Source organism: Tamandua tetradactyla, chromosome 7 (assembly GCF_023851605.1).
Source record: "Tamandua tetradactyla isolate mTamTet1 chromosome 7, mTamTet1.pri, whole genome shotgun sequence".
In the NCBI taxonomy this organism is placed as follows: domain Eukaryota; kingdom Metazoa; phylum Chordata; class Mammalia; order Pilosa; family Myrmecophagidae; genus Tamandua; species Tamandua tetradactyla.
The window spans coordinates 65,172,822-65,199,246 of record NC_135333.1 but is presented as its reverse complement, the minus strand read 5'-3'; the positions used below and the strand labels follow the sequence as shown (position 1 = coordinate 65,199,246).

The 26,425-nt window shown below is 46.1% G+C and overlaps 1 protein-coding gene across 1 annotated transcript in view; it reads right to left on the bottom strand.

Annotated features, from left to right (window-relative positions):
• LOC143690474 (uncharacterized) overlaps window positions 1-22,182 on the bottom strand; it is a 28,474-nt gene extending 6,292 nt beyond the window's left edge. The window contains exons 1-3 of the mRNA XM_077168203.1: window positions 22,176-22,182; window positions 21,497-21,712; window positions 20,906-21,023 (exon numbers count right to left, since the gene is read on the bottom strand). Coding sequence (XP_077024318.1) covers window positions 20,906-21,023; window positions 21,497-21,712; window positions 22,176-22,182 — 341 coding nt within the window. The remainder of the gene's footprint in view (window positions 1-20,905; window positions 21,024-21,496; window positions 21,713-22,175) is intronic.
• Between the last annotated feature and the right edge of the window lie 4,243 nt (window positions 22,183-26,425).

Genomic DNA, 26,425 nt, shown 5'->3' with positions numbered 1-26,425 from the left:
CACAGTATCATCATATAGCTGTATATTTGTCATTACACTCAATTTTTAACCATTTTCATTACTTCAGAAAAAAGCACAAATACAAATTAAAATACAAGTGAAAAGAACACCCCGCCCCCATTATTTATTTAACATTTTGTCTTTGTTTTTTTTCTTACTCATTTGCCCATATACTGGACTGGATAAAGGGAGTGTCAGTCACAAAGTTTTCACAATCGCACGGCCATACCTTAAAAGCTCTATAGCAATTCAATGACCTTCAAGATCAAGGCTATTTATTGAATTACAGTCCAACAGTTTCAGTTATTCCCTTCTAGCTGTTCCAATATACTAGAAACTAAAAAGCCATATCTTTCCTCTTTTGGTCAAGAAGGCTTTCTCACTCCCAAGATGCCAGGGCCAGGCTCATCTCCTGGAGTCATGTCCCACATTGCCAGGGAGATTTATAGTCCTGGGTATGTAATGTTCCAATGTATGGGGGTAAAGGCATTGAGTTCATCTGCTGAGTTGGCTGAGAGAGAGAGAGGCCACACTGAGCAACAAAAGAGGTCCTCTGGGAGTGACTCTTAGGCACAATTATAAATACAGTAGCCTTGATTCTTGATGATGAGTGTATAATTATGTGGCTTTTATGGTGTGACCATGTGATTATGAAAACTTTGTGACTGACACTTCCTTTATCCAGTGTATGGGCATATGAGTAAGAAAATAAAGACAAGTGAATAGATAATGGGGGGATAAGGGGTATGGGACATTTTGGGTGTTCTTCTTTATTTGGAGTAATGAAAATATTCTAAAATTGATTGTGGTGATGATGCACAAATATATGATGTTACTGTGAGCCATAGATTGCATAATTTGGATGATAATATGATATGTGAATATATCCCAATAAAATTGGATTTTAAAAACTAAAATTAAAAAAGAGTAAACCTAAAGAACATGTAAAAAACAGTAACAATGATGGCTAATTTGGCGCTGCAAGCACAAAAATTATATACGTATAGATATAGGTGAGGAGGTAAGTGGAGAGATGATGGATGAATGGATGGATAGATTAGATAGATTAAAAAGTGAAAAAAACCATATGTTTCTGAACTACAAATTTTTAAAAAGCCCTTAAAAAATTCAAGGCCCATTCACAATAAAAACTTAGCAAATTACTAGAAATAAAAAGAAACTTCTTAATCTGATAAAAGGTATCTTCCAAAAAACCTACACAATAAATATTACACTAGATGAAAAACCTTCAAAGTAAGGAATAAGATAAAGAATGCTCATTTCTATCACTTACACTCATACTATACTAGAAATCATTACCAACGCAGTAGGACAAGAAAAAGAGATCTAAAAATTGGAAAGAAATAAAACTGTCATTACACATAGAAAATATGATGGACGATTTCAAAAATTATAAATACTTTTAAGAGTTCAACAAGATCAATATCAAAATCAACTACATTCTTTTATACCAGAAATAAACTACCAGACAATACAACTTTTTAAAAATATTCCACTTACAAGAGAAACCAAAGCCATAATTTATCTAGTGATAAATCTAATAAAATAGGGGAACTTTTCAGAGAAAATTGCAACGTCTTAAAATACAATAATTGGAGAGAAACTATGTGTTCATGGATGGGAAAACAACATGATAAAGATTCTGAATCTCTCCAAATAAATAATAAATTCTATCCTGTTACAACAAAAATTCCACCAGGCTTTCCACAAAACTTAACAATCCAATTCTCAAAATACATGGACAAGCAAGACCATTCCGAAGTTGCCTAACTCACTGTCTTCAATCTCCCTTTCTTTCCCCTTAGTTTTCCCTCTTTTCAGACCAATTCTATAAATGTTTTCCTTGGGGGTCTCATCTGACCTCTCCTTTTTAAAACCCTACCCACGGCTTCCACTTCTGCCATCTGTTTTTTTTTTTTTTTTTTTAAAGGAAAGACAGAGAGAAGGAAGGAAGGATAGAAGGAAGGAAGGAAGGAAGAAAGGGAAACATCTTTAAACATTTTCTTGTTTTATTGTATTCTGTTTCTCCGTTTTTGTTACATGGGCTGGGGCCGGGAATCGAACCGAGGTCCTCCGGCATAGCAGGCAAGCACTTTGCCCGCTAAGCCACCGCGGCCCGCCCTGCCATCTGTTTTTGATTCCCATTTATGTATCGTCTTCCTGAGCTTTAGGCCTATATAGCAACTACCTACCAGGCATCTCTAATCAGAAATCAGCAACACTCTTCACACTCAACATGTTCAAAACCTTTTCAGCTCGCCGCAGACACCTGCTGCTCCTCCTCTGCTCTCTTTCAGGAAATGATATGACCACCCACCCAGAGGTCAGAGACTAGGAGTAGATTTTGCCTCTTCCCTCTTATCTCTTATCTCCCATATCCAGTCAACAACCACATCCTGTCTTTCTATCTCCTGAATCCACTGCTCCTTCTATCTCACTACTCTGACCCAAGTCTCCACTGACATGTACTGCATACTGGGATGACTGTGGCAGCTCCATCCCAGACTCTTGAACTTTTCACTGCTGCCAGAGTGAGTTTTCTAAAATACAAATCTTATCATGTGATTCCTCTACTTAAAATCTTTCGGTGACTTTTCCATGCTGTTAAGACAAAACTACACACTCCAGAAGGTGACCGATAAGGCCTTTTACTAGCTGATTCCTGCTCTGCTACCATACCCTCCAACCATCTGTATCATCCTCCACCCTTCTACACCTCCTTCCTCACACCCACCCCTAAGCCCTGAGCTCAATTACTATCTTACCTATAGGATATTAAGCTCTTTCTCCACCCCGATCCTTGCTGCCTCTAACTCTTTCCCATCTTTTTTTCAAATGCCCAACTCCTTAAGGCTCACCCTTAAGATCCGGCCAAAATGTCACTTCCTCTAGAAGAGCACCCTAACCAAACCTGGATTAAGTGCCTCCAGTGTATTCCAACAGGTCCCTTTCTGTGTCCCAGCACCCATCACCCAGTAATTATTTTTCTCCTCCCCACATTTTGGCGAGAGCAGCAGGGTTAATTCTTTTTCTACTAAATCCTTGGCACATCGCACAGTGCTGGCAAATAAGAAAACGAACAAATAAATGAATATTTTATAAGTTCTCTTATTGGACTAATTTCTCTGATGGGAGGACAAACGGCTGTGTTTAGCTTCAGGGACCAAAAGGACATCTCAGGAAATGTCTGATTATGGCACATCACTGAGAAAGCTGGGATTGTATGTGCCTTTTTCCTTTTATTTTGGAGGTTCATAAAATGAAAGTGTGAGGTCTGGGAATCAAGAGACTGGCTTTGGTTCCAGCTCTACAACCAAGTGTGATATAAGCAAATCAGTTCCTCTCTTTGGACCTCAGTTTGCTCATCTGTAAAACTCAAGAGACTGCTCTAGTTGGGATTTAGGGTCCTTCCCATGCCCACAATATCTGTGGCCCACACACTGTATCCAAATCCTCTGCTTCCTTGGGAACTTTCCTAGCAGTCTCAAAACATACCATGCAGACTTTCACCTGAGGCTTTGCTCAGAGAAGTCTGGGGATATGTCCCATGTGATGATGAATAAGATGAGATGCCATCCAGGACGGGGCCTGGATAGGAGATATTTATTGTCATCATCATTTTATAAAGCTATAAACAATGCTCAAGGTGAATCTGATGTCAATAGGTACACAGACCTTAGCATACCAGCTGAGGTCTCCTGAGACCCGGCCTTAGCCCAGATATTCTTCTGGGACCTGACACAAAGCACACATGAAAAACGTCAGCTAGGCAGAGGGCGATGTGGAGGCCAGGATGTCCAGAAAACTGGGAAGGAAGGCAGCCCTTTCTCCAAACCTATGTGACCCCTCCAAGAGCGAGGGTCTCTGGTCCTGCAGCTCCTTGGCATCCCCTTCCTTTCCCTGAACTCCTAAGCTAGACGGGCCCAGTGAAATGAGGACTGTCCATCCCTGCAGAGGTTGGGGCCAGGACAGTCCAATAAATACCAGACCCAGGGAGGCCCAGAGACTCCTCAGGCCAGACACTGCCCCACAACTGAGGTTTTCTGAGGACCTGCACTCCATGTCCCCACGATTGGGTCTGTCCCAGAGAAAGCAGGGCAGCGGGTCACACAAGGCCCTGGGCCGTGGGATTTGTTACTGACATGGAGTTGCTCCCAGCCCCATGTGGCCCTGCTGCCCCGGGTCCAGAACTATCTCTGGCTAGCCTCTTCCACCCTACTCCCCAACTCCACCCCCTCCACCCCAGTGTCTGGCAGCTGCCTTCCCTCTCTAGGCAGACCTCCCACGCAGCCTCTGCTCCATGACTAGTGGAATGGGGTAAACTAATACCAACCCAGAAGTGTCCCCACTCCTCCTCCTTCCCCAAATGCTCCTCAGTGACTCTTGCAAGTTTGCCAAGGTAAGACCTGGAAGGGGGGGACAGATGGCATCATTAAGCCTGGGCCAAGTGCCACAAATGGAGGATAAAAATAATCCCTGGCTCACCTCTCAAGGCCTGGCCCAGAGGCTTCCTGCTCTGCCCCGAGACCCACCCAGAAAGCCCACCAGATGGCCCACCCCAGTACAGAGCCCTGGCCCAGCAGCACCCTGCTCCATCCTAGGAGAATGCAGATGCTGTTTATGCAGGAACTTTCAGAAGAATCAGGAACTTGTGGGCTTTTCTTAAATTCTCTGTCATAAGCAGAACAATAAGCTGAGGTCCTCGAGGACCCTGCCCTTCAGAAAGACTTTCAGAATAGAAATGGAATTATGATCCCCAGGATTAGGAATGGAGAAACCGAGTCTCAGAGAGAACAAACATGTTGCCCTGAGAAAGTGGCAAAAACAGACCTCAGACCCTGAAGTCTGAGGGGACTGGAGAGTTTATGGGGACAGAGTTTGTTTGGAGTGACAGAAAAGTCTTGGTAATGGAAGGTGGCGATGGCTCCACCACATTGTGAATGTAGTAACCAGTACTGAACTACACATTTGAAAGTGATTAAAAGGGGAAATTTCATGTTGTATATACAATTACCACAAAAAAAGTTTAAAAAGGAAAAAACAAAGCTTATGAGAATTGGCTGGTGTCATCCAGAAAGTGATGGGTGGACAATTAGAAGAGGCCCAGAGTCCCCGACTGGAGGACAGAAACGGTGCCCTCCTTACCCTCTTCTCCATCCACCTGTGACACATGGAGCTTCGGGGCTCTAGGCTAACAGTTCCAGCCATATCGGGAGCTTCATGACCCGCGGGCTCTGACAACCTGCCCATTAATATCTCAGATCTTACTCTCTGATGCTTCTCTCCCTGGGGCCCTTTTTGAGAACCATCCCCTTCATCTCAATGACCATCCCATAACTGAGGAGCTGGCAAGAAGAAGAAAACTTGGGGTTTTCATCTAACAGACCTGTGCTGGTTTGAAAGGATGTATGTTCCCTAGAAAAGCCATGTTTAATCAAAATTCCATTTTATAAAGGTAGAAAATCCCTATTCAATACTGTATGTTTAAAACTGTAATCAGATCATCTCCCTGGAGATGTGACTTAATCAAGAGTGGTTGTTAAGATGGATTAGGTGATGACATGTCTCCACCCATTTGGGTGGGTCTTGATAAGTTTCTGGAGTCCTACAAAAGAGGAAACATTTTAGAGAATGAAAGAGATTCAGAGAGAGCAAAGGAGAGCGATGTAGCCACAAGAAGCAGAGAGCCCACAAGCCAGTGACCTTTGGAGATGAAGAAGGAAAACGCCTCTTGGGGAGCTTCATGAAACAGGAAGCCAGGAGAGAAAACAGCAGATGATGCCTTGCTCGTCATGTGCCCTTCCAGCCGAGAAACTGTGACTGTTTTCACCATGTGACTTTTCAGATGAGAGAGAAACCCTGAACATCATCAACTTTCTTGAACCAAGGTTATCTTTCCCTGGATGCTTTCGATTGGACATTTCTATAGACTTGTTTTAATTGGACATTTTCTCAGCCTTAGAACTGCAAACTAGCAACTGATTAAATTCCCCCTTTAAAAAGCCATTTCATTTCTGGTATATTGCATTCTGGCAGCTAGCAAACTATAACAAGACCCATCCACATCATCCAGATATGAGTCCCAGAGGTAGAAAGATGTAGGAAGCAGGAGGACAGCTCACATAATGCGGGTTGGGAGCAGGCTGAGATCAGAAACCCTGTCCCCTTCTGTTTCAGTTCCAGCACAGAAATCCTTGTGCAGGCCGGTGGGTTTATTGCAAGGTTTGGTTATGCAGGTTAGCAGAGTCATGTCTCTGAATTCATGTCCACTGTCCCGCTCTAATACGGTTCCAGTTACAGACCAATACAGAAACAATGCTTCCCCATCCAAAACCCGGTAGGGCAGGGAAGAAAACAGCTCCTCCCACTATCACCTCTGGTCATGCCTATTGGACTAGACTCGAGATTGGGCCCAGCTCTGCAACCTGAGGAGCCAGACGTGGAAGTACCAAAGGTGTTGCACATGCCAAAGCAGAAATACAAGGTACAGACCTCCGTGCAAACACCCTGCTTTGGGTGGAAGGGGGTGTCTCTGAGCCCATAGTGCTTTACCTCATTTTAAAATTCCTGGATAACAAGGAATCCTCTAGCCTCCAGAACTCATTCACATTGTTTTTCTACTTAGGACAGGCCTCTGTACTAATTTAATTCCTGCCACCAGTTCGTTGATAAACATCTATCAAGTACCTACTTTTGGACTAAACTCGGGAGAAATATGTCCAGGTCCTCGCGGGGCTCAGATTTTAGATGGGGAGGGGAGTCATGGTAACAGACATGTAAATGTGTAAATGCCATTAAGTGTTAGCAGTTTGAGAGGACATAGTTACAGGGTGTGCAATATAGCACAAAGGCCCAACTGAGAGGCTGCCTCCTCACTAAAGCATTCGCTGACCCCTAGGCTCCCTTGGCCTCTAACCCAGAACTACTGGTTTGGTAGTCATCTTGGCCAGTCAACTGTCTTCTGCCTTTCATGTCAAAGACAAGGTCCTTCTAATCAATTAGAGCAGAGGCTGTCTGAGGACTAGGGCAAATTTATGCCCTAGTGGCTGCCTCGCTGTAATTCAGTTGGCTGGGTGGGAAGACGGGGCCTGGCGGCAAAGTCCAAGGCCTACCTCTACCCACCAGCGGTGCCTTCTCACCTCCACACATGTGGTACCCGCCTCTGTGCCTCTGGCTGAACCCTACAGGTCTATTTCAGGCAGCCCAACATTTATGCATTTATGGAAGTCTGGATGTCCAAGTGCCTGGGACATTGGGGGCACAGAGGTTCGGCTCACCAGAAAATGAACTATTTGATTATTAATATTAAGAGTTTCCAACTCTGAATGCCCACTCTGTGCCAGGCACTAGGCATATTAGTACATCTCTAACCTCTAAGACCCACCTCGAAGTAGCTATTCTCACCCTTTTCACAGACGAAGAGGCTGAGGCTCTTTGGGGAGAACTGCTGTGCCCCAGCCCCATAGCTGGGAAGTGCAAGGGTCAGTCTGCTGGCTGTGAAACCCTTCACAACAAACTGCCTCACGTCACCACACTGTTTCTGCACCTGTTTTGCCCACATTTCTGTAGACAATATGAAGTCTGACGCTGCAGCATGAAGGATTCAAGTTAGATGTGAAGAGTAACAGGGAGGGGTACCAGACCTTGGAGTGACAGGCTCCAGGGAGCCAGTGATGCTTCTCTCTGAGGATATGAGAACCTTCCTGGTCTTCTTAGCACAGACCCCACTGCTCCCGTAGCATCTGGTAAAGGTCCCAGAGGAGGTGAGAAGAGAATGCAGAGAAGAAAGCCGCCCTTCTAACTTACAAGAGAGGAAACTAGACCCTGAGAAGTGAAGTGACTCTCTACAAGACCACACAACTAGCTAAAACGGGGACTAGAACTGAATCTCAGCCCTATGCTTTCTGCCACAAAATTCCACCCCCATGGCTATCCCTCACCTGGATGGGTCTCCGTGAGGGAGGCAAGGGTGTTTCCAAGCAATGGGAAGAGCTGATCTACCATGTGGATAAATCAGTTCTCCAGCCAAAAATGTCCCCTTCCCTGCTGATTTTAATGCCTAAAATCTCACCACTAATGCTTCAGCCCTAAGGAAAAGAAATGACTTTTATTCAGCCATTTAAAACTGTATCTTGAGCACCTGCTGTATGCTGGGCATTGATATACATACTCAAGTGAGACACGGTCCTTGTATCTAGGGCATACATGTTGGGGTGGATGGGTGGTGGTTCAGAGTTCCCTGTGGAGGTGAGAGCACTGGAGGAAGGTAACACACCAAATCATTTGTGGTAAAAATCTTGAGGGGGAGGGAGAGTATGGCTTTAATAGATGCTGAGCTCAAAGCCCCCATACCAGACAGAGGCCTGATGGCAGAAAGGTACCAAAAGATACCAGGAGGCAAAGGGATAAGATACAGGAGAAGGGAAGACAAAGGGGACAAAGGAAAATGGCCTGTTTTATAGAGACAAGACAGACAAGTTCCTAGATGCTGGAAGAGTCTATAGAGATATGAGGAGAGGGAGTGGAGGATGGGAAAACAACTGAGAGTCGCAGAACAAAGGAATGGACTGGGCTGGCCAGAGGACTCAGCTGGAAAAAAAACTGACCCCAATGGGACTTGGGAAGGCAGGGCTAGGGCTTGCTAGAGGCCAGGAAAAGGCCTGTCTCAAACAAATGATACAACCAAATAAAACCTATTTGTAAATAAAACCTAGGTGTCCCAATGTCGGAATTCCCACCACTGGAACACCCTCTCCTTATGCTAAGCATTGCTCCCTCCTCTTCTAGCTTCTATTTCCCATCTCTCCAAAGAGCTGTTGTTAGGACCCAATGCAATAGCACAGGCAAAGCATGGATACGTGCCAATGGGAAGAGGTTCATCACACAGTTTTCAGAGATGGGGTGGAAATGGCGGGGGAGGGTGTAAGAATATGTAGGAATAGAAGCCATAGAGAGCTTTTAGGCATTGCCTGGCCAGAAGAGACGGAAAAGAGAGAGCTGCTGTGGGGCAGAGATTAAGTGTTTGGGCTCTGGATTCACACTGTCTGGGTGACCTGGGCAGGCTACTCTGAGCTTCAGTGTCCCCCACATCCGTTCAGGAGGTAATAACGTTATGAGGATTAAATGTGACCATGTCCACCATATATTAGCACAGAGTCTGGCACTCTGGTAACTCTTTTGTCCCTACTGGGGTCATAAGGGGTGACGGACAGGAGTGGGAATCAGCAGGAGGGATTCAACACTCAGTGGGGAGGGGTGGGAGCACAGGAGGAATGAAGGGCAAGGAGTAGAGATAAGTAAAAAGGTGGAGACACTCCCAGAAACAGGCCAACAGAGGGGAGGTGATCAGGAGGGAGGGGGTGGGTGGCTCAGAGATAAAGAGATGATGGGAGATAAGATCCTGCCTGGATATAGGCCCAAGCCCACTGCCCAATCACCCCAGGGCATCTCTTAGCTGCCCAGCCCCCAGCCTTCAGCAGCAGCAGCAAGATGAGAGGCCGCACCTGGCTCCAGTGCCCCCATCACCCTGCTCTCTCTCCAGAGGGGGAAGCTGGGACTCTACCCCAAGCAGTGAGGACCATGGGTTCTGGAAGTGGGTCCCGCTAGGGGATGTCTATGGCACTCCACCCTGTCCCCTTCCCTCCACTGCCTGCCCTGAGGACACTAAAGGGGGTGATGAAGTTGCCATGAAACAGGCTTTAGGTCCCAAGCACGGTGCCTGGCCCATGGCAACCTGAAGCAGCTTCATGGCAAACTACAAATGGTGGAGGCATAGCATGATGCCTCCAGTCAGTAACTTCTCCTGTCTGGGCATAAGTGTCCCCCTTTGCAAGAAGAAAGGATGGGGAGAGTCAGCCTTACATTTTTCTCCCCTGGGTCTTTCTTCAGGGTATTAAAGTAAAGCAACAGTCAGGAGAGAACTTAAGAGGCAAAATAACTGAGTCAAACCAGTTGGCTTCATTTTAAACAAGACTGCCCTAGGAAAATTTAGATCCCCAGGCAGATAATTCAGCAAGGAAAACCTTGCCTAGCTCACCTTCAAACAGCAAATCCCCCCAGGGTACTGGCAAAAACAGAGCGGACACAACAACTCCTGTACTGCTCATAAAATGGGTTGTTTTTCTAGCTCTGGAGATGGGTTTGCCTCAACTCAGCTGCTCCCCCAAAGAAAGAGACAAGACTGTCCCACCCAGGTCAGGCACAGAGGTGTGCCCAAAGCAGTCACCCTGAAGCCCAGGTATCCTGGGTGGGGGTGGGGGTGCATTCCCTGCCCAGGGAAAAGAAACAAGCCCCAGGAGGAGCCAGCACTCCAAGTGGAGTGCTGAAAGGGGCCCTAGGGGCAGCAGGCTATGGGAGCTCAGAAAAATGCACTCCCAGGACTGGAGTTCCATCTTCACCTCTACCCTTCAGCTCTAGACCTTAATCATATCTGCTGGAAAAGGTCCGACTCAGGGAAGAATGAAGACCTCAGTGCCTGGACAGGGCCACAGTTACCAGGACACAGGGGTGGGACAGACTACATTGAATTTAGACAAGATGTGGGAGGTAGCACTCATCCTAACCTTGGTTATTTTTCAAAGAAATGTTCTTCTGTCCCAGAGCCTGCCTGGATGGTGACAGGGTTAAGGATTGAGATTATCTAGAAATTCTGCTAGTGGTTCAAAGCCTTCAGACCCTAGGCTGAGATCACCCTTCATAGGACCCACCCTGACCCAGAAAACTCACCCCCACTGATTCTTCCTGGCACCAGCCACACACCCAGTGGCTTATCCCTTCAGGTCTGACAATCACCTCACCTCCCATTCCAGAACGCATGGTCACCCAGTTAAGAAACAAGGCCCTATTTCCTAATATAACTTATGTAGACAGCTTAATTGAACACCATAAGTACATGGAACTTGAGTAGGACATGAGATTTTGTTGGTTTGTCCAGAGCAATGCCCCAATAAATCCCACAGTGATTTGAACAGTGAATAAAAAAGTATTTGCAAAGTCCCCCTCAGGGAATGGTGAGAAAGGGGGAAAATTCAACTTCCCCAAGTTGAATTCTTGATAGTCTCACGAGCAGTGCAGACAACCAAAGCTATAGACTGAGCCCCCAATCTTGGGGTTTGTTCATATGAAACTTAACCCCACAAAGGATAGATTAAGCCTACTTATAATTAGGCCTGAGAGTCACCCCCAAGAGAACCTCTTTTGTTGCTCAGATGTGGCCTCTCTCTCCAGACAACACAACAGGCAGACTCACTGCCCTCCCACTGGCTACATGGGACAGGACTCCCAGGGGTGTGGACCTTCCTGGCAACATGAGACAGAAACCCTAGAATGAGCTGAGACTCAGCATCAAGGGATTGAGAAAACCTTCTCGACCAAAGGGGGGAAAAGTAAAATGAGACAAAATAAAGTGTCAATGGCTGAGAGATTCCAAACAGAGTCACGAGGTTATCCTGGAGGTTATTCTTACACATTAAATAGATATCACCTTTTTAGTTAACGTGTATTAGAGTGGCTGGAGGGAAGTGCCAGAAAATGTAGAGCTGTGTTCCAGTAGCTATGTTTCTTGGAGATGATTGTATAATGATATAGCTCTTTTGCAATGTGACTGTGTGATTGTGAAAACCTTGTGTCTGATGCTCCTTTTATCTACCTTATCAACAGATGAGTAAAACATAGGGAATAAAAATAAATAATCAGGGGAACAAATGTTAAAATAAATTTAGATTGAAATGCTAGTGATCAATGAAAGGGTGGGGTAAGGTACAAATGCCTCCTCCTCCATGGAGCCTTCCCTGACCCCTCCCAGCCTCACAGAAATGAATCACCCTTTCCTGGCACCCGAAATTACTTGATTGTGCCTCTAATTAGCCCTTCCTCATCTTGCAGGTTATTATCATTAGTATTTACAGTCTGTCTTCCCTGCCAGATTGCAAGCTCCTTGAGGACAGGGAAAAGGTACCCCCTCCCTTCCGGGGGGTCACACAGAACCAAGCACACCGTGGGTGCTCAGTGACTTATGGGTTGGCATGCAGCAGAAGCCGCTGGAGAGAGCTGATGCCAAGACAGGAGAGTTGGCAGTGCTAGGGTTGGCAGTGCTCTGAGTGGTATCAGAAGCCACTGCAATGGCTTTACTTCTCTTGCATAAGCAGCACTAACTATTGCCTAAACCTCCAACTACTGGAAGCGACCCCACCTCCCATTCCAACATGAGGTCATCCAACTTACGATAGAGCACTTCTTAGGATGCTCCTGCTTCCTCCACATCACCCAGTACAGTTCCAAGCCTCAGGCAGGCAGATGCTCCGATGCATCTGCCATCTGCCGAGGGACTGGAACCTGTTCCTTCTTCAAGGCGTGGTCATTTCTCACTTCCAGAAGGCAGGCCCTCTTTGCAGAATAGCAGATCAGGGGCCTCTGATCAGGAGACAATTTCCTTATGGAGAACTACAGTGGTAACCCCACAGAGCCACTTTGTGAGTTTTTCCAAGCACATCACCAATCTTTTCCCCGTACAAACTCCAGCTTGTCTGGGGTCATGTACTGAGCAAACTCCTCTGCAGAGCTTAATATGTGCAAGGCAATGATCTAAGCACTTTACAAATATTAAATCATTTAATCTTCACATCAACCACATGAGGCTAATTTTATTTAGATTATTATTCCCATTTTATAGAAAGGAAACCAAGTCACATTAAGTGAGATAACTTGCCCAGGGTCCATCACTCAGCTGAGAAGTGGCAGAACAGGGATTTGAGCCCAGGCAGGCTGGCTATATAATACACTGTTCAAAGAGTATACACTGTTCAAAGGCTCCAGCCACAGGTGGTTCTGGAGCACTTGAAATGAGAAGTACTGTTAAATACAAAATGCGCATTGGATTTCAAGCACTTAGAATAAAAAAAACATAAACTATCTCATTAACAGTTCTTAATCATGATTATATATTAACATAATATTTTAGACATATTAGGTTAAATAAAATGTACTATTAAAATTTATTATACTAATGATAGTGACTAAATGTACAAATTAAAAACTGCTTTTGCATGAGGAAGAACAAATAAATGTCAATATTGCAGGGTGTTGAAAATAAATGGTAATTCATATTTTAGAACTTTAACTTATGTGTGAGACTAAAGCAAAAAATGTTTATTTGGGGCGGGCCGCGGTGGCTCAGCGGGCAAGAGTGCTTGCCTGCCGTGCCGGAGGACCCCGGTTCGATTCCCGGCCCCAGCCCATGTAAAAAACAAACAAACAAAACAAAATATAATAAAACAAGAAAATGTTTAAAAATGTTTCCCTTTCTTCCTCCCTTCCTTCCTTCCATCCTTCCTTCCTTCTCTGTCTTTCCTTCCTTTCCTCCCTCTCTCTTTAAAAAAAAAAAAAAAAAAAAAAAAAATGTTTATTTGGTACAAAATTTATATTTTGACTAGTGCATTTCCTAATATAACTTACATGGACAGTTTAATTGAACACTATAAGTACATGGATCCTTGAATAGGGCATGAAATTTTGTAGGTTTGTCCAGAGGGATGCCCCAATAAATCCCAGAGCAATGCCCCGATAAATCCCAGAGTGATTTGAACAGTGAATAAAAAAGTATTTGCAAAATCCCCTTGGGGGAAAAGTGAGAAAAGGGGAAAATTCAACTCCCCATTTGCAGAACTCCTGATATTCTTGCAAGCAGTAGAGACAACCAAAGCCAAAGCCTGAATCCTCAATTTCGGGGTGTGTTCCTATGAAACTTATTCCCGCAAAGGACAGACTAAGCCTACTTAAAATTAGGCCTAAGAATCACCCCCAGAGAACCTCTTTTGTTGCTCAGATGTGGCCTATCTCTCTCTCAGACAACTTGGCAAGCAAATTCACCACCCTCCCTCACTACGTGGGACATGACTCTCAGGGCTGTAAACTTCCTGGCAACATGGGACAGAATTCCTAGAATAAGCAGGGACTCAGCATCAAGGGATTGAGAAAGTCTTCTTGATCGAAAGGGGGAAGAGATAAATGAGACAAAATAAAGTGGGACAGAAATCCTAGAATGAGCTGGGACTTAGCATCAAGGGATTGAGAAAACCTTGACTGAAAGGGTGAAGACAGAAATGAGACAAAATAAAGTGTCAATGGCTGAGAGAGTCCAAACAGAGTCAAGAGGCTATCCTGGAGGTTATTCTTACACATTAAATGGACATCACCTTTTTAGTTAAGATATATTACAGTGGCTAGAGGGAAGTGCCTGAAAATGTAGAGCTGTGTTCCAGTAGCCATGTTTCTTGAAGATGATTGTATAACGATAAAGCTTTAGCAATGTGACTGTGTGATTATGAAAACCTTGTGTCTGATGCTCCTTTTATTTATGATATGGGCAGATGAATAAAACATATGGATTAAAAATAAATAAATAATAGGAGGAACAAATGTTGAAATTTAAAAATATATATACTGGACAGATGGAAATACTAGTAGCCAATGAGAGGGAGGGGTAAGAGGTATGGTATACATAAGTTTTTTCTTTTTATTTCTTTTTCTGGAGTAATGCAAATGTTCTAAAAAATGATCATGGTGATGAATATATAACTATATGATAATATTGTGAGCCACTGATTGTACACCATTTATGGAATGCTTGTATGTTAAGAATGTATGTGCTGGTATGTTGTTGAATCAATAAAAACTTACTGTACTGATTCCCTTTCTTTTTTCCCATGGGTTCTACAAATTTATTTGTATTTCTACCTCACCCTCACAGTTTTTTTATTTTAACATTTTTATTATAAGATATAACCTTTATACAAAGCAAAGAAAGAAAAAAGCAATAATTTTCAAATTACACTTCAACAAGTAGTTACAAAACAGATCCCAGAGTCTGTCGTGGGCTTCCATTCTACCATCTCAGACCTCTTCTTCTAGCTACTCTAAAACTACTGGAGGCTAGAAAGAATATTAATACAGTGATTCAGCAGTCTTACTTATTTGTTAAACCCTATTTCCTCTGTTATAACTTCTCCTTCTCCCCTGATACCTTTCCCAATCCATAGGGTTCCCTGGGCAACACCTATTTCTACTTTTTCATGTTGAGTGTCAACACCAAAGGATAGGGGATGTAATTAATTGCTATTCTCCAAGAGGCTGGTCCCTCTGGGTTTCAGGATTTATCAGACCTCCTTTTACTTTTTGAATGTGGTCATTAGGGTAATTTTAAATTACAAGCCTGGTTTGCATTTCTGTTGCAGCTACCCATGCTGGGGTCACCTTCTCCATCCTCCAGCCCAGGGGTGAGGGGGACAGTGGAGCCTCGATGAGGGGGAACCAGGCAATAAACTCCCCAATGTCCTTTATTCTGCCTCCGTCGAATGTTCACTGTCCCCCCCCCCGTCCCCCCCCCCATCCCGCAGCCTTCTATCCAGCTTAGCTCTACCTTCCTCCAGCAGGAATCCTGCAAAGCCAGAATGGGAAAATGTCCTGCAGATCATTTAGAACAAACACTGAATCTTAGAGGAGGCAGGGGCCTGAGAATCACCTAGACTGATTTCCCTTCCAGTGCAGAGACCCCCTCGCGAGCATCCCCAACAAGAGGTGGCCATCTGGCAACCACATAGACAATTGAAACAATGGCAAACTCAATTCTTAATAAGCCCCGATGCACCCACCCTCCAAAACCAGACGTGGTTCCCAGCATGGGCGAGCATTACGGAGCTCAGTGGACCAAGTTTTCCTCAACACCGTTCTGGCCACACGGCTGGCCCACACAGACCTTCTGGTGGTCTAACTGTGGTGGGAAGAATCATGCAACTTGGTTCCAACTCTCTCCAGCACTAAGTACTGTGTAACTCCTTCCCTCTTCTGTAAGGAAGAGGTTTAAAAACAACACTTGCAACCCTTATCTTTCAGGGCTGTTACGAGAATTAAATGAGATGATGAAGGCAGAAATATCTCGAATAAAGCCCGGCACCTCACACGCACTTATTAAATGTTAGTTTCCCTTTCCCTTCCTTTATCAAACAAAAACACTCAAGTTTTATTCTTTTCTTACATGAATTGTTAGTAAGCTCTATCCTATTCTACATTTATATAACTCATGTTTTGAACTTATATGCAGGATTTTATATTTCAACCTGTCAGATTTCATATTGAGACAAGGATAGATGCTCAGCATTTTTCAGTATCAAGTAATTTTTAATGGCTAAAAGTCCAATAGTATACAGTTAAATAAATTAAGATACAGTCATATATAACGTAATATTACTCAGGTCCTAAAAATTTAAATCATTTTTATGACATGGGATATTATTATATAGTGTTTGGGGGAGGGGAAGGACAGGATGGAGTATAGTTGTAATTATGTTACTAGTTATCTTGACTTCCTCTTCCAAATCCCCACAAATCCTTTGTTCAAAAATCTGACCTAGATTTTAGCTAAGGATCAATAAGAAGCTGCCCAGCCTGTCACTTCTGGGCTCCCCTGAAGAAAATCAGGAAAGTATGTGTTATCGCTACCCCCTTTGCCCTCTTCCCATTCCCCAGAGTTCCCCCAAGATCCTGGCAGTGGCTCCCTACTCACTAATGCAGCTGCTCTTAGGACCCCAAAACCCGATCTGAGTGAATCCAGCAACCTGAACTCAAGAAAAGGAACCTGGGGTGGTACTGCTCAATAGGCACAGAGCTTCTGTAGGGGGTCCAAAGTCTCCTTAAGGAACGGTGGTGCTGGTAGTACAACACTGAGGATGTAATTAATAATCCTGAAGTTACACTTAAAAATGGTCAAAATGGGAAATTTTGTGTTTTGCACCACAATAAAAAACAAAGCTCACACAAGAAACAAAAAAAAAAAAGGGAAGAAAAAAGTGGGCCTTAGCCCTCTCACAGTGTCTGTCCTACCCTTGCAAAGGTGAAGGCAAGATATTCTGCCGCTGCCTCGGGCAGGAATCTTCCCCTGCCTGTCCCCCTCATCTTTGCACAATGGGTAAAGAAATGCCTTTATAGTGTCCAGCTGACCACCCCTCCATCCAGAACTCTGCCGACTGCGCGGCATGGCCTCCCCTGTCAACTATATTGGAGAAATGCCAGCGTGGAGAACAGTCAAGAAGAAACTAAACTAGGCTGAGTGAGATGTCGACTCACGTAGACATCTCAGGAGCCGAAGGGAGGGGACACACATGGCACTGGTGGGCAGGGGTGGAGGTGGGTGAGGGGACAACCTGGCAGGAGCCGAGGCTAGTAGACACCGCAATACCTTTGCTGGTAAAACAAAACAAATGCTCAGCCAAATCGTGGGCTCTAAGCAGCTCAGGTTTCACTCTGAGTCAACAGCCCCCTTCAGAGGGCCCCACCCTGGGGCCCACCCTGAGTGTCATCTGCTCCTCCCCAGTGCCCTTTGCACTGCCCCCAACACTCTGCCTTTCCTTTGGGCCGGATATGCAACCCCCTCCCCCAGGAGGGTCACCCCTGCTTCAGCACAGCTCCCATTTCCTGCCCCGGGTGACTCCTCTGAAGTCTATTGTTCCCATGAAGTTTGGGTCAAAGGAAGCGGAGTCCCCACCCATGGGGGCTGGCGCACTCTACAGGGAGCCTGCCTGGATGGAGGCACGGATCCTAGAGACTGGAGTTCTAGCAGAAATTTTCCCCCAAAGATCTAGTCCCTACCAGCAGAAGGGACATACTGAAAGTATGTGGTGATAAGAATCTCTCCAACTTCTAGATGGAAAACCCAAAAGCAAGGGAGGGACCGTCATTTCTGAGAGGTCAAAGCAAAAACTGGAATTAAGAGTGTGGGAGTCAGAGACTCTGGGCTCCTGGGTGACAAAGCCCTGCCCCCACCTCTACCTGAGCCCCTGAGCTGCTTAAAACCCTGGGTAGGGGGAGGGGTTGCTGGAGAGCAGCTGTTCAGCTCCAATTTCAGAGCTTTAAAGGGAGCTGGCATCTCAACCTCTGCCAACAAAGGGTCACGGCGGGGGGGGGGGGGGGGGGGGGGGGGGGGGGATGGTGCAAAAGGAAGACAGGAAAGGTAAAGTCACCCACGCAAGCCCTGAATTTCCAATCACCACCAGACTGGCCTCAACTATAGAAAAGGCAATGGACCAAAGTGGTGGTCAATGTCCTCCCTCCACTTTCACTGAGGAGGCGGCAAAGTCACAGGTTTGTGCTTTGTGACAGTCACCAGTGCCAAGACTCCAGAATTGGGAGCCAAAGGAGGTTGCGACATTTGCATCCCAGGAGGTCTAGAAAGTTAGGGAAGACCCTCCCCTACCTGGCAGAGTAATGCAAGGATCACTGAGGAGAAAGGAGAGTGGATTTTAAAGCCCTCCTGACGACTTTAAAATCCCGACTTAGCATTCTCAGATTCTACAATAAAACGGCTCCTTCCCCAGCAGGTCTGTGCTGTCTGCTGGGCCAGAGGGAGGATTTCTGCCCCCTTTCAACCTTATCTGAGCCACAAATGAGAGACATTGTCCAAGTCAGACCAGGTCGGCCTCCACACCTGTTAGATGAAGGCGGATGGAGAGGTCTGAGAAGTGGGGTCCACAGAGCACAAGACAATATGCAAAGTGGAAAGCAAGTGGGTTTCAGCCCCAGCTCAGCCATTCACTGGCTTAAACAAGTTATTGTTCCTCTGGGGGCCTCAGGTTCCCTGTCTTCAAAATGAGGAAGTTAAACCCTGGAATCATAGTATCCAATAATGTTTAGCATGTTCACCTTAGAGGAACTAGCTACGCTGGTTTCCTAAGAATAAAGTACATGGTGTGGGACCTCTCCATAGTAAAAAGAAATGTATGAATTAATAGAGCAGTGTTCCCTAAAGGGTATTAAAAAACAATAACCCCAAGGTAGAAAGAAGTTCGCACTAAAATACGCTTAGGAAACACTGGCTCCACTACTGAGCCCCTGGGATGTGCCAGGCACTGTACTATATGCTTTGCAAACATTTTCACAATACATTTTCTGGATAGATATTATTATACCCCTGCTTCTCCATATAACTCATCAGTTGAGCCTGAGTGCCTTGGAGGAAGTGAGTGATTGTCAGGATTTGTACATAAACCTGTCTGATCTCAAACCCAAACCTTTTCTACTCCATCAGTTTGGCTTTTAGACCATACTCCCTCACAGTCCCAGCCACACACCTGGCCTAAGCAGGCAAGAGGGTGAGGTGCTCCCACCCCCTCTGCATTCTCCAGCGTGCACAGAAGAGCAGGGATGAGACCCCACTCCTCACCTCTTCTCTCCAAGTAACTCTAAACTTTATGCCTATGTCATCTTGTGTGGGACAGAAGAAAAGCCTCTGATGCCCAGGCTACCCATGGCCCCCACCACATGCCATGTCCCCACCACACGCCGTGCCACTTCTGACCATCTCCTGGACTTTCTCTCTACCCAATTCACTCCTCTAAAATGTTTCAAACGGGAAACCCCAAATGGAAAAAAAAAAAAAAACTTTACTATAAAGCAGAAAGGAAGAGATGGGGAAACTGAGACTCCCAGAAGTATCTCCCCCAAGGTCACCAAGCAAAAGCAGGGGCAGCCGTTTCCTCCCAGGCTGGCACTAGAGCATTCACCTAATAAGCTATTCATTCTCCTTCCCACAGCAAAGCCTGACTAGTCTAACAAATTGTAAAGAATGAAGGCTTCATTTGGTTATCTAGTGGCTCTAAGGAGAGTTAGGCCAGTAGAAAGAAGCGCAGGCAGTATAAATTAAATCAATTCTTGTCTGTCCTTGGGGACAATTTAAAAGCACTATCTCACAAGTCTCATGATTCAAAATGTCTCCATCTTTCTGGGGGAGCCCACCCCCACACACACACACATTCCCAATTCTATCAACCACCTGAAGGCAAAGGCCTTAACTTCTTTCAGTCTTCCACCAGCTTATTTTCTAAACCGTTCCAGGCAAGAACAGAATCCTCTCTTCCTCGGAGAGACAGCTGCCTGGAAGAGGCAGGTGTAGACAGCTTCCTTTCAGCTTTGCCCAGTCCAGGGGGAAGACAGCCTGGGGGCCACACTTCAACAACCAAAAATTATCCCTGCGCACAGACAACTGTCTCTTGCCATGGTTATGCAGGGAGGACAGACACAGTCAGACCCAATATCCTCACAGGGAATCACAACCTTAGAGACACAGCATCACACACCTACTCGAGACACAAATGCTGTCAGACAGATAACGCCTTGTTAAGTAGGCACAGACTACTGTCAAGTCACCTTCAACACAAACACACACGCCTACTGGAAGACAAGAGGAGCCAATGTGAACAGCTATCACCCACCCCCACTACATCCAATGCTAGGGACACTCAGCTGGAAGTCCACACGGATTCACAAGAGATACCCACCCAGTCTGACCAGAACCACTTCACACGTGTGCACAGAGGTGGCGCCCGTGGCTTGCCTGTTAGGGAAATGTTCCCTTTGAGGTTTGGGAGTTCTGATCTCCACATTCACTAATTTCCACCAAAGAACACGACAGGCTTCCCAACCCCTCCCTGGGGGACAGGACCTTTTATTGGCATCTTAGCATTTAAACCAGCCAATACAGCTTATCTCCAGAGCTCCTATCTCTTCCAGGCCCGAAAAGGGCCCAGGAGAAAAGGGGCGTGGGCACTGGGTGTCTCCACGGCCGGTGTTGGCGGCTGCGCCTGTTGTCCTTTCAGCTTCCCGGACTCCCTTTCCCCGCAACCTGCTCGTATCCCGCCCCCACCCCCATAGCCCCCGTCGTCCCTACAGTCCACGTGCCCGCTCTCTCCCTACTCCCATCCCAGTACAGGGCGCCTCGCGCAGGACCCAGATGTCTGCCCTCCGGCGAGGTCCTGCAACTCCCCGCTCCTCGGCGTTCGCCCCAGCGCGCCCTCCCTCCTCCTCAGCCCCCTGCGAGCGGCGGGGCCGCGGTCCTCACCGGTCCCAGGGTGCGGGAAGGCGCAGTGGGTGCGCTAAGTCAGTTCCGACAGGTCCGCCCCGAGCGCCAACTCTTCCAGCCTCGGCTCGGCTGAGGGTCCGGGAGTCCGGCGGTTCCACTGCGGGGGCGAAGAGGCGGTCAGCGAGGGAGCCCCACGGCTGCCGGGAGGCCCCCACAGAAAGGCGCTTCAGACGAGCGACCCCCCGGGCGGCCCCCACAAACTTCGCCGCAGCCCGGCCCCGGAGCTCCAAGCTCCGCGCGCTGAGGGAGGAGAGTTTTCCCAGACTGGGACTGACGGGAAACCACGGGAGCTCCCTATTCCTGGAGGAGTGAGTCAACCCGGCCAAAGGAAGGGAGTGCGGGCGAGCGGACCCGGCTCGGGGAGCGGGCGGAAGGGAGGGCAGCGGTGCGGAGGGGCCGGGGGCCGCGCGCCCAGGAAGGAGGGAAGGAAGAAAGAAGAGGGAAGGACGGGAGGAGCGCGAGAGGTCCAAGGCGGGAACCGGGAGCGGCGGAAAAGAAAAGAGCTGCCGGGAGGGAGCACGCGGCGCGCGGGACGAACGGGCCCAGGGGCCGCCCGCGGGCGCCACTCACCTGAAGCGGGGACGCGGCGGCGGCGAGGGAGCCGGGAGCTGCCGGCCCTCCCACCCCCTGGCCTCAAGTTTGAAAGCAGGAAGCCTGGAATGTGCGGAATGAGGGCTGGTATGAGATGCGCGCAGCTGAGGGAGGGAGGGAGCGAGGGAGTGGCGGCCTCGCCACTGGCACCTCGGGGAGGAGACTGGGACGCGGGCGGGCGGGGGAGGGGGGCTGCTGAAGAGGGGCGGGGCCAGCGGGGGGAGCGGAGGGAGCCGCCGGCGGCGCGAGAGTCCCGGGCGGGGGAGGGGGCCCAGGCCGCGCGGACCCCTCAACTCTGACCTCAGTTTCTGGCTCCGGCCCTTGATCTCTGAGCTCCGACTCCTTTCCTCCGCCCCTCGCCCCTTGTCGTTCCTTCCCCTCCCCGCGGAGCCCTCGATTCCCTCTCCCAGAAGCTTTAATCCGGGATGGGGGTGTCCCGTGGGCGGCCGGGGCTCCCGCGCTGCCACCCTCGGTCCCCCAGCTGCGGGGCGGCGTCCCTCCGCGCCAGTCAGAAAGGCCGGGAAAGGAGCGCGCGCCCGGCGTGCAGGAAGGGCTGCTCCCTTCCCTGCGGCTCCCAACCAAAGGACTCTGGCTCCGGGCAACCAGGAAGCAGGAACTCCCGGGTTCTATTCCCGGATCCGCCCCCAGTACCCCGCACCTGCCATCCTCGGCATTATTTCAGTTGTTCTCTTCTGTCCCTTGGGGATCCGCAAGACTGTCACTGCAAGGTAAAACCACATGGCAAAAAAAGGACACTGTGAAGTTCGTGAAGGCACAGGCAGGAGACACTCTATGGGCTCAGTAACTCAAGGAATTTGTATCTAACACATCTTATGTGCCCAACAAGAAAGACTAAGACCTCAGCACCTACCCTGGTAGGCTCAGTATATATAGTATATGTAGAAGGCCACAAAGCTGGAGTCAGGATTTTAAGTGAACATGCTAAATGAGTTTAGTTAGTGCCTTTTTGGAAATACTCTGAACACTTGTTTGCAGATCTTCAGAACAAATTGGCTTAAAGTAGTATGTTATCACTCAGCTCTATCATCCACCTTGCTGGCAGGCTTGAAACCAAAGGACTTTTGGCATTTTCCAAAAATCAAACCCAACCTCTTAGGGAGCATTATTACTTAATCTTGTATTGCAGTGATTGTTCAGATCTTATCTCCTTTACCAAACAGAAACTTCCTTGAAGACTGAGTAAATGTCTGATTAAGCTTATCTTTCCCACAACACCAGCTGGGTGCCTGGGATAGAGAAATGGGTAATAAAGGTGAATGAATGAAAAAAACTTCTACCACGGACATACTGATTTTAAAAAGTGCTTTAAATGCAGAAGTAGCTTCTCAGAGAGGTGTTCCAAAGGGGTTTTAAGCAAGGATAGGTGATGGGACTTTGAAAAAATCAAGTTGTAAACTTTTATTACAAATTAATATAATGCATTATATTACTACATGATGGGACTTTGGACTTTAAGAGTCCACTCTCATGTGGAGATGGTTTTGAAGGCAGCAGACCTCATTTGGATATATACATTCTGGTATGCTTGTTAAATAATGAGTCATATCAGACTTAGTCATACCTCATACACATGAGAAAAATCACAATATTTAGACACCAAATAAAGTATAAGCTATTCAACCATCATTTGCTGAGTGTCTGCTGACTTGAAGCACCATGTTAAGTGCAGAGAGGTCTCTGCCCTCAAGAAATTCACCATCTAGGTGGGAAGACAGACAATTATACAAAGTTCAGTGGGAACCAAGGGCAAGAAGAATGGAATCCAAGTTGCAGGGTTGGTGTTTGATCTAGTTCTTGAAGGCTAAATGAGAGGTTGCCAAATTGAGACTAGAAAACCTATGTGAGCCATGTGGAGTGGCAGGCCTCAGGGTATGGTGATCAGTAAGCAAGGGCTGTCAGCTAGTGTGGGTGGGCAGTAGGATGTGGAGAATTAGATTAAAATAAATTGGTACCAGGTTGTGAGAATATCTGTATAGCCATGCTGGAGGGTTTGGCATTTAGTCACAGGTGTGATATAATCGGCACCACTAAGAGAAGGACCCCTCTGACAACAGTGTCAGGGCTGGATGGAGAGTGGGGGTGGGGGTGGGGAAGGGGAGCCGTGTCTAGAAGGGAAAAATCAGCAATTGGTGACTAGTTTGGGTGTGAGGGTGAGAGAACAAAAATCAGTAAACTTTGACCATGGAACAATTTCTGGTGCCATTAACTGAGCTGAGGAATTCAAACAAAAGGAAGAACAGACTGAGTTGGAAGAGGAGTCAGTCAGGCTCAGAGGGTTGAGAGGAAGGCAGGACAGAATCCACAGTCAGCACAGACTGCTGAGAAGAAACTTGGAGATCAGATTTGCTTCTGACTCCTTTTCAGGATTTACTTTAAAAATGATCCAAGCTGGAGTGGTTTGTCTTCGGGTCCATACCTTTTACAGGCTTCCAGAGAGTTCTGCACGTGATGGTCCCAAACTTTGCGATACCTCTGAGTACAGGAAAGTTTACAGATGTACAAGTTCTGATGAGTTAAAGAGAGAAAGTGAGTTTATACCCACATTCTGCTCCTTCCAGGGCTATTTACACTTCTTCAGGGCATTTGCATTCCTTAAGAGACAGCACTAGACCCTCTGGAAGGCATTGAGTGGTGGAAATAGTGAATGTGTCTGGATCAAGCAGTAAGAGATGTATCTCCCCCTACTCTTCCCCAAATCCCTTCACCTAAAACCATCTGCCTCACCCAATGCTCACAGTGATGCGGAAGAACACGGCAGGGCTGTGGTCAGAGCCAGTTTTGATGTGGGAAATTATTAGTGTTAGCTGAATTCCAAGGTCAAAGTCAAAAATTATAATTACTTTTATCTTTTATTGCTTGGCATTATTTCCATTCCTTCAAATAAATTTTGTTTTTCCAGCTCACATGTCATAGTTAAATTATCCACGTGATACTTTATTAAACAAATTCAACCACATCCATGAGATGGGTGCCACTATTAATAAGAAGATATTTATAATAAGCCAAACATTCATGAAACAGTATGTTAAAAAGCAGATTCTAAAAATAGTATAGTATTGAACCTACGTATATCTTTTTTTTAATTGAAAACTATTTTAGAGTGTTGATCTCTGAAAAGTTGAGGAATAAGGGGATTTACTTTTTTTTTTTCTTCCTATAACAAACTTCTGCTTATTTTATAATCAGGAAAAATGAGATTACAGCTATATTTCTAACCCTTCCCTAATTTCCCCACATCGTAAAAAGCAAACAAACACAACAGATGTAATAGTCTAATAAAAAATTGGCTAGGGCAGAGTGAAAGAAATAGTATTTCCTCGCCTTTAGATAAAAGGCAAATATATTGCTTTTAAGATATCCCCAAAGCATCCCTTCCCCATCTTCACCTCTTGTGTTCAACTATGACCCAGGTTCTTTTCATTTTCTAAGCTGCCCATTCTATATTTGTATTATTTACTTTTTCCTTAAGAGGATTCTTTCCTCTATACCAACTGAACTTCGGTTTTGAAGAACTAAACAGATCTTTGTCAAAGTTGTTTGGAGTCTTTCCCACCTCCCTCCCCCACCCCCCATCTATAGAATAAAAGCAGTCTGTAAATGTGATAAGCATATTTGTTCTGTCATCACTCCATCAGAGAGAAATATGAACGAGAACAGGCTCTAGAGACACTGTCTAGGAAACCAGACTGAAACAAAACGATTGGTTTCCTGAGCCTAGAGATTGAAGCCTTCACACAATTCTCAAGTGGAGAATTTCTCTGAAGTCCCCTAGAGGTCTCCTGGATCACACATTCAGTATCTTCCTGAAAAAAACAAAAGGCTTCCTCCAACCTTACCCAGTTAAAATCTTCATCTTCATTTTCTGTAGTTCTGTTTGATATAATATTCTGAAACTGAGAGTTAACATAAACTGTGTATTATGACCTTCCTGGAGAAATAAACAACCTGGGTTCAAATCCCAGCTTGGTCATGTACAAATTGTGATCTTAGGCACACTTATATTATAAGCCTCAGTTTCCTCATCATTCATTTTTTTATCCCACCTTTAATATTTTTTTTCCCTCCCACATTCATTGAATGCACATGCAGTTCTTGGCATTGTAGTAGATAAGTAATAGGGAGACACACAGACAAAGGTACAACTCCTGTCCCTTAGATACCAGCAGTCTAGTGGGGAGAAAAACTTAACTAGTTTTGCATGCCTTAGGTTGAGATTCCTGTGGAACCATGCTGAACCATGGAACTTTCTGCAACCATGAATATATCTGCACTGTACATTACAGGAGTCACTAGCCACATGTGGTCACTGAGGATTTGAAATGCAGCTAGTCTGAGGAACTGAACTTTATCTCATTTTCATTCTCTTGAATTTAAATAGATACATGTGATTTGTGGCTATCATATTGGCCAGCACAGCTGGACCATTCCAAAGGTAGTTAGATGGCACTTGCAGGGCTAACAGTTTAGGACTGTGGGAGCCACCCACGGTGAAGGTGGAAAATTGTGGAAGTTTTTGAGTGTGAAAAAGTGAAGTGAAAAAGAAAAGAGGGTTGAAATAAATAACAGGGGTCCCTGGAACACTCAAAATATGTTGATAAAAAAATTTTTCAAGTGTTGTGCTAAGTGTTCACCTCTGGGGATTAATTGAAAACACTATGCACTTCCCATGACGGAATACTATGGTGCACGTACAAGTATGAGGGAGGACTCCGTTTATTGATATGGGAATATCTCCAAGACATAGTAAGTGAAAAAAGGAAACTACAGAACTGTGTGTATAGTATGCTACCTTTTGCGCACACAGTGTAGAAAATTAATATTTTTATTTTTGCATAATGCTGGAAAAAATCATAAATGGTTAACATGAATTGGGGCAGGGCAAAGGAA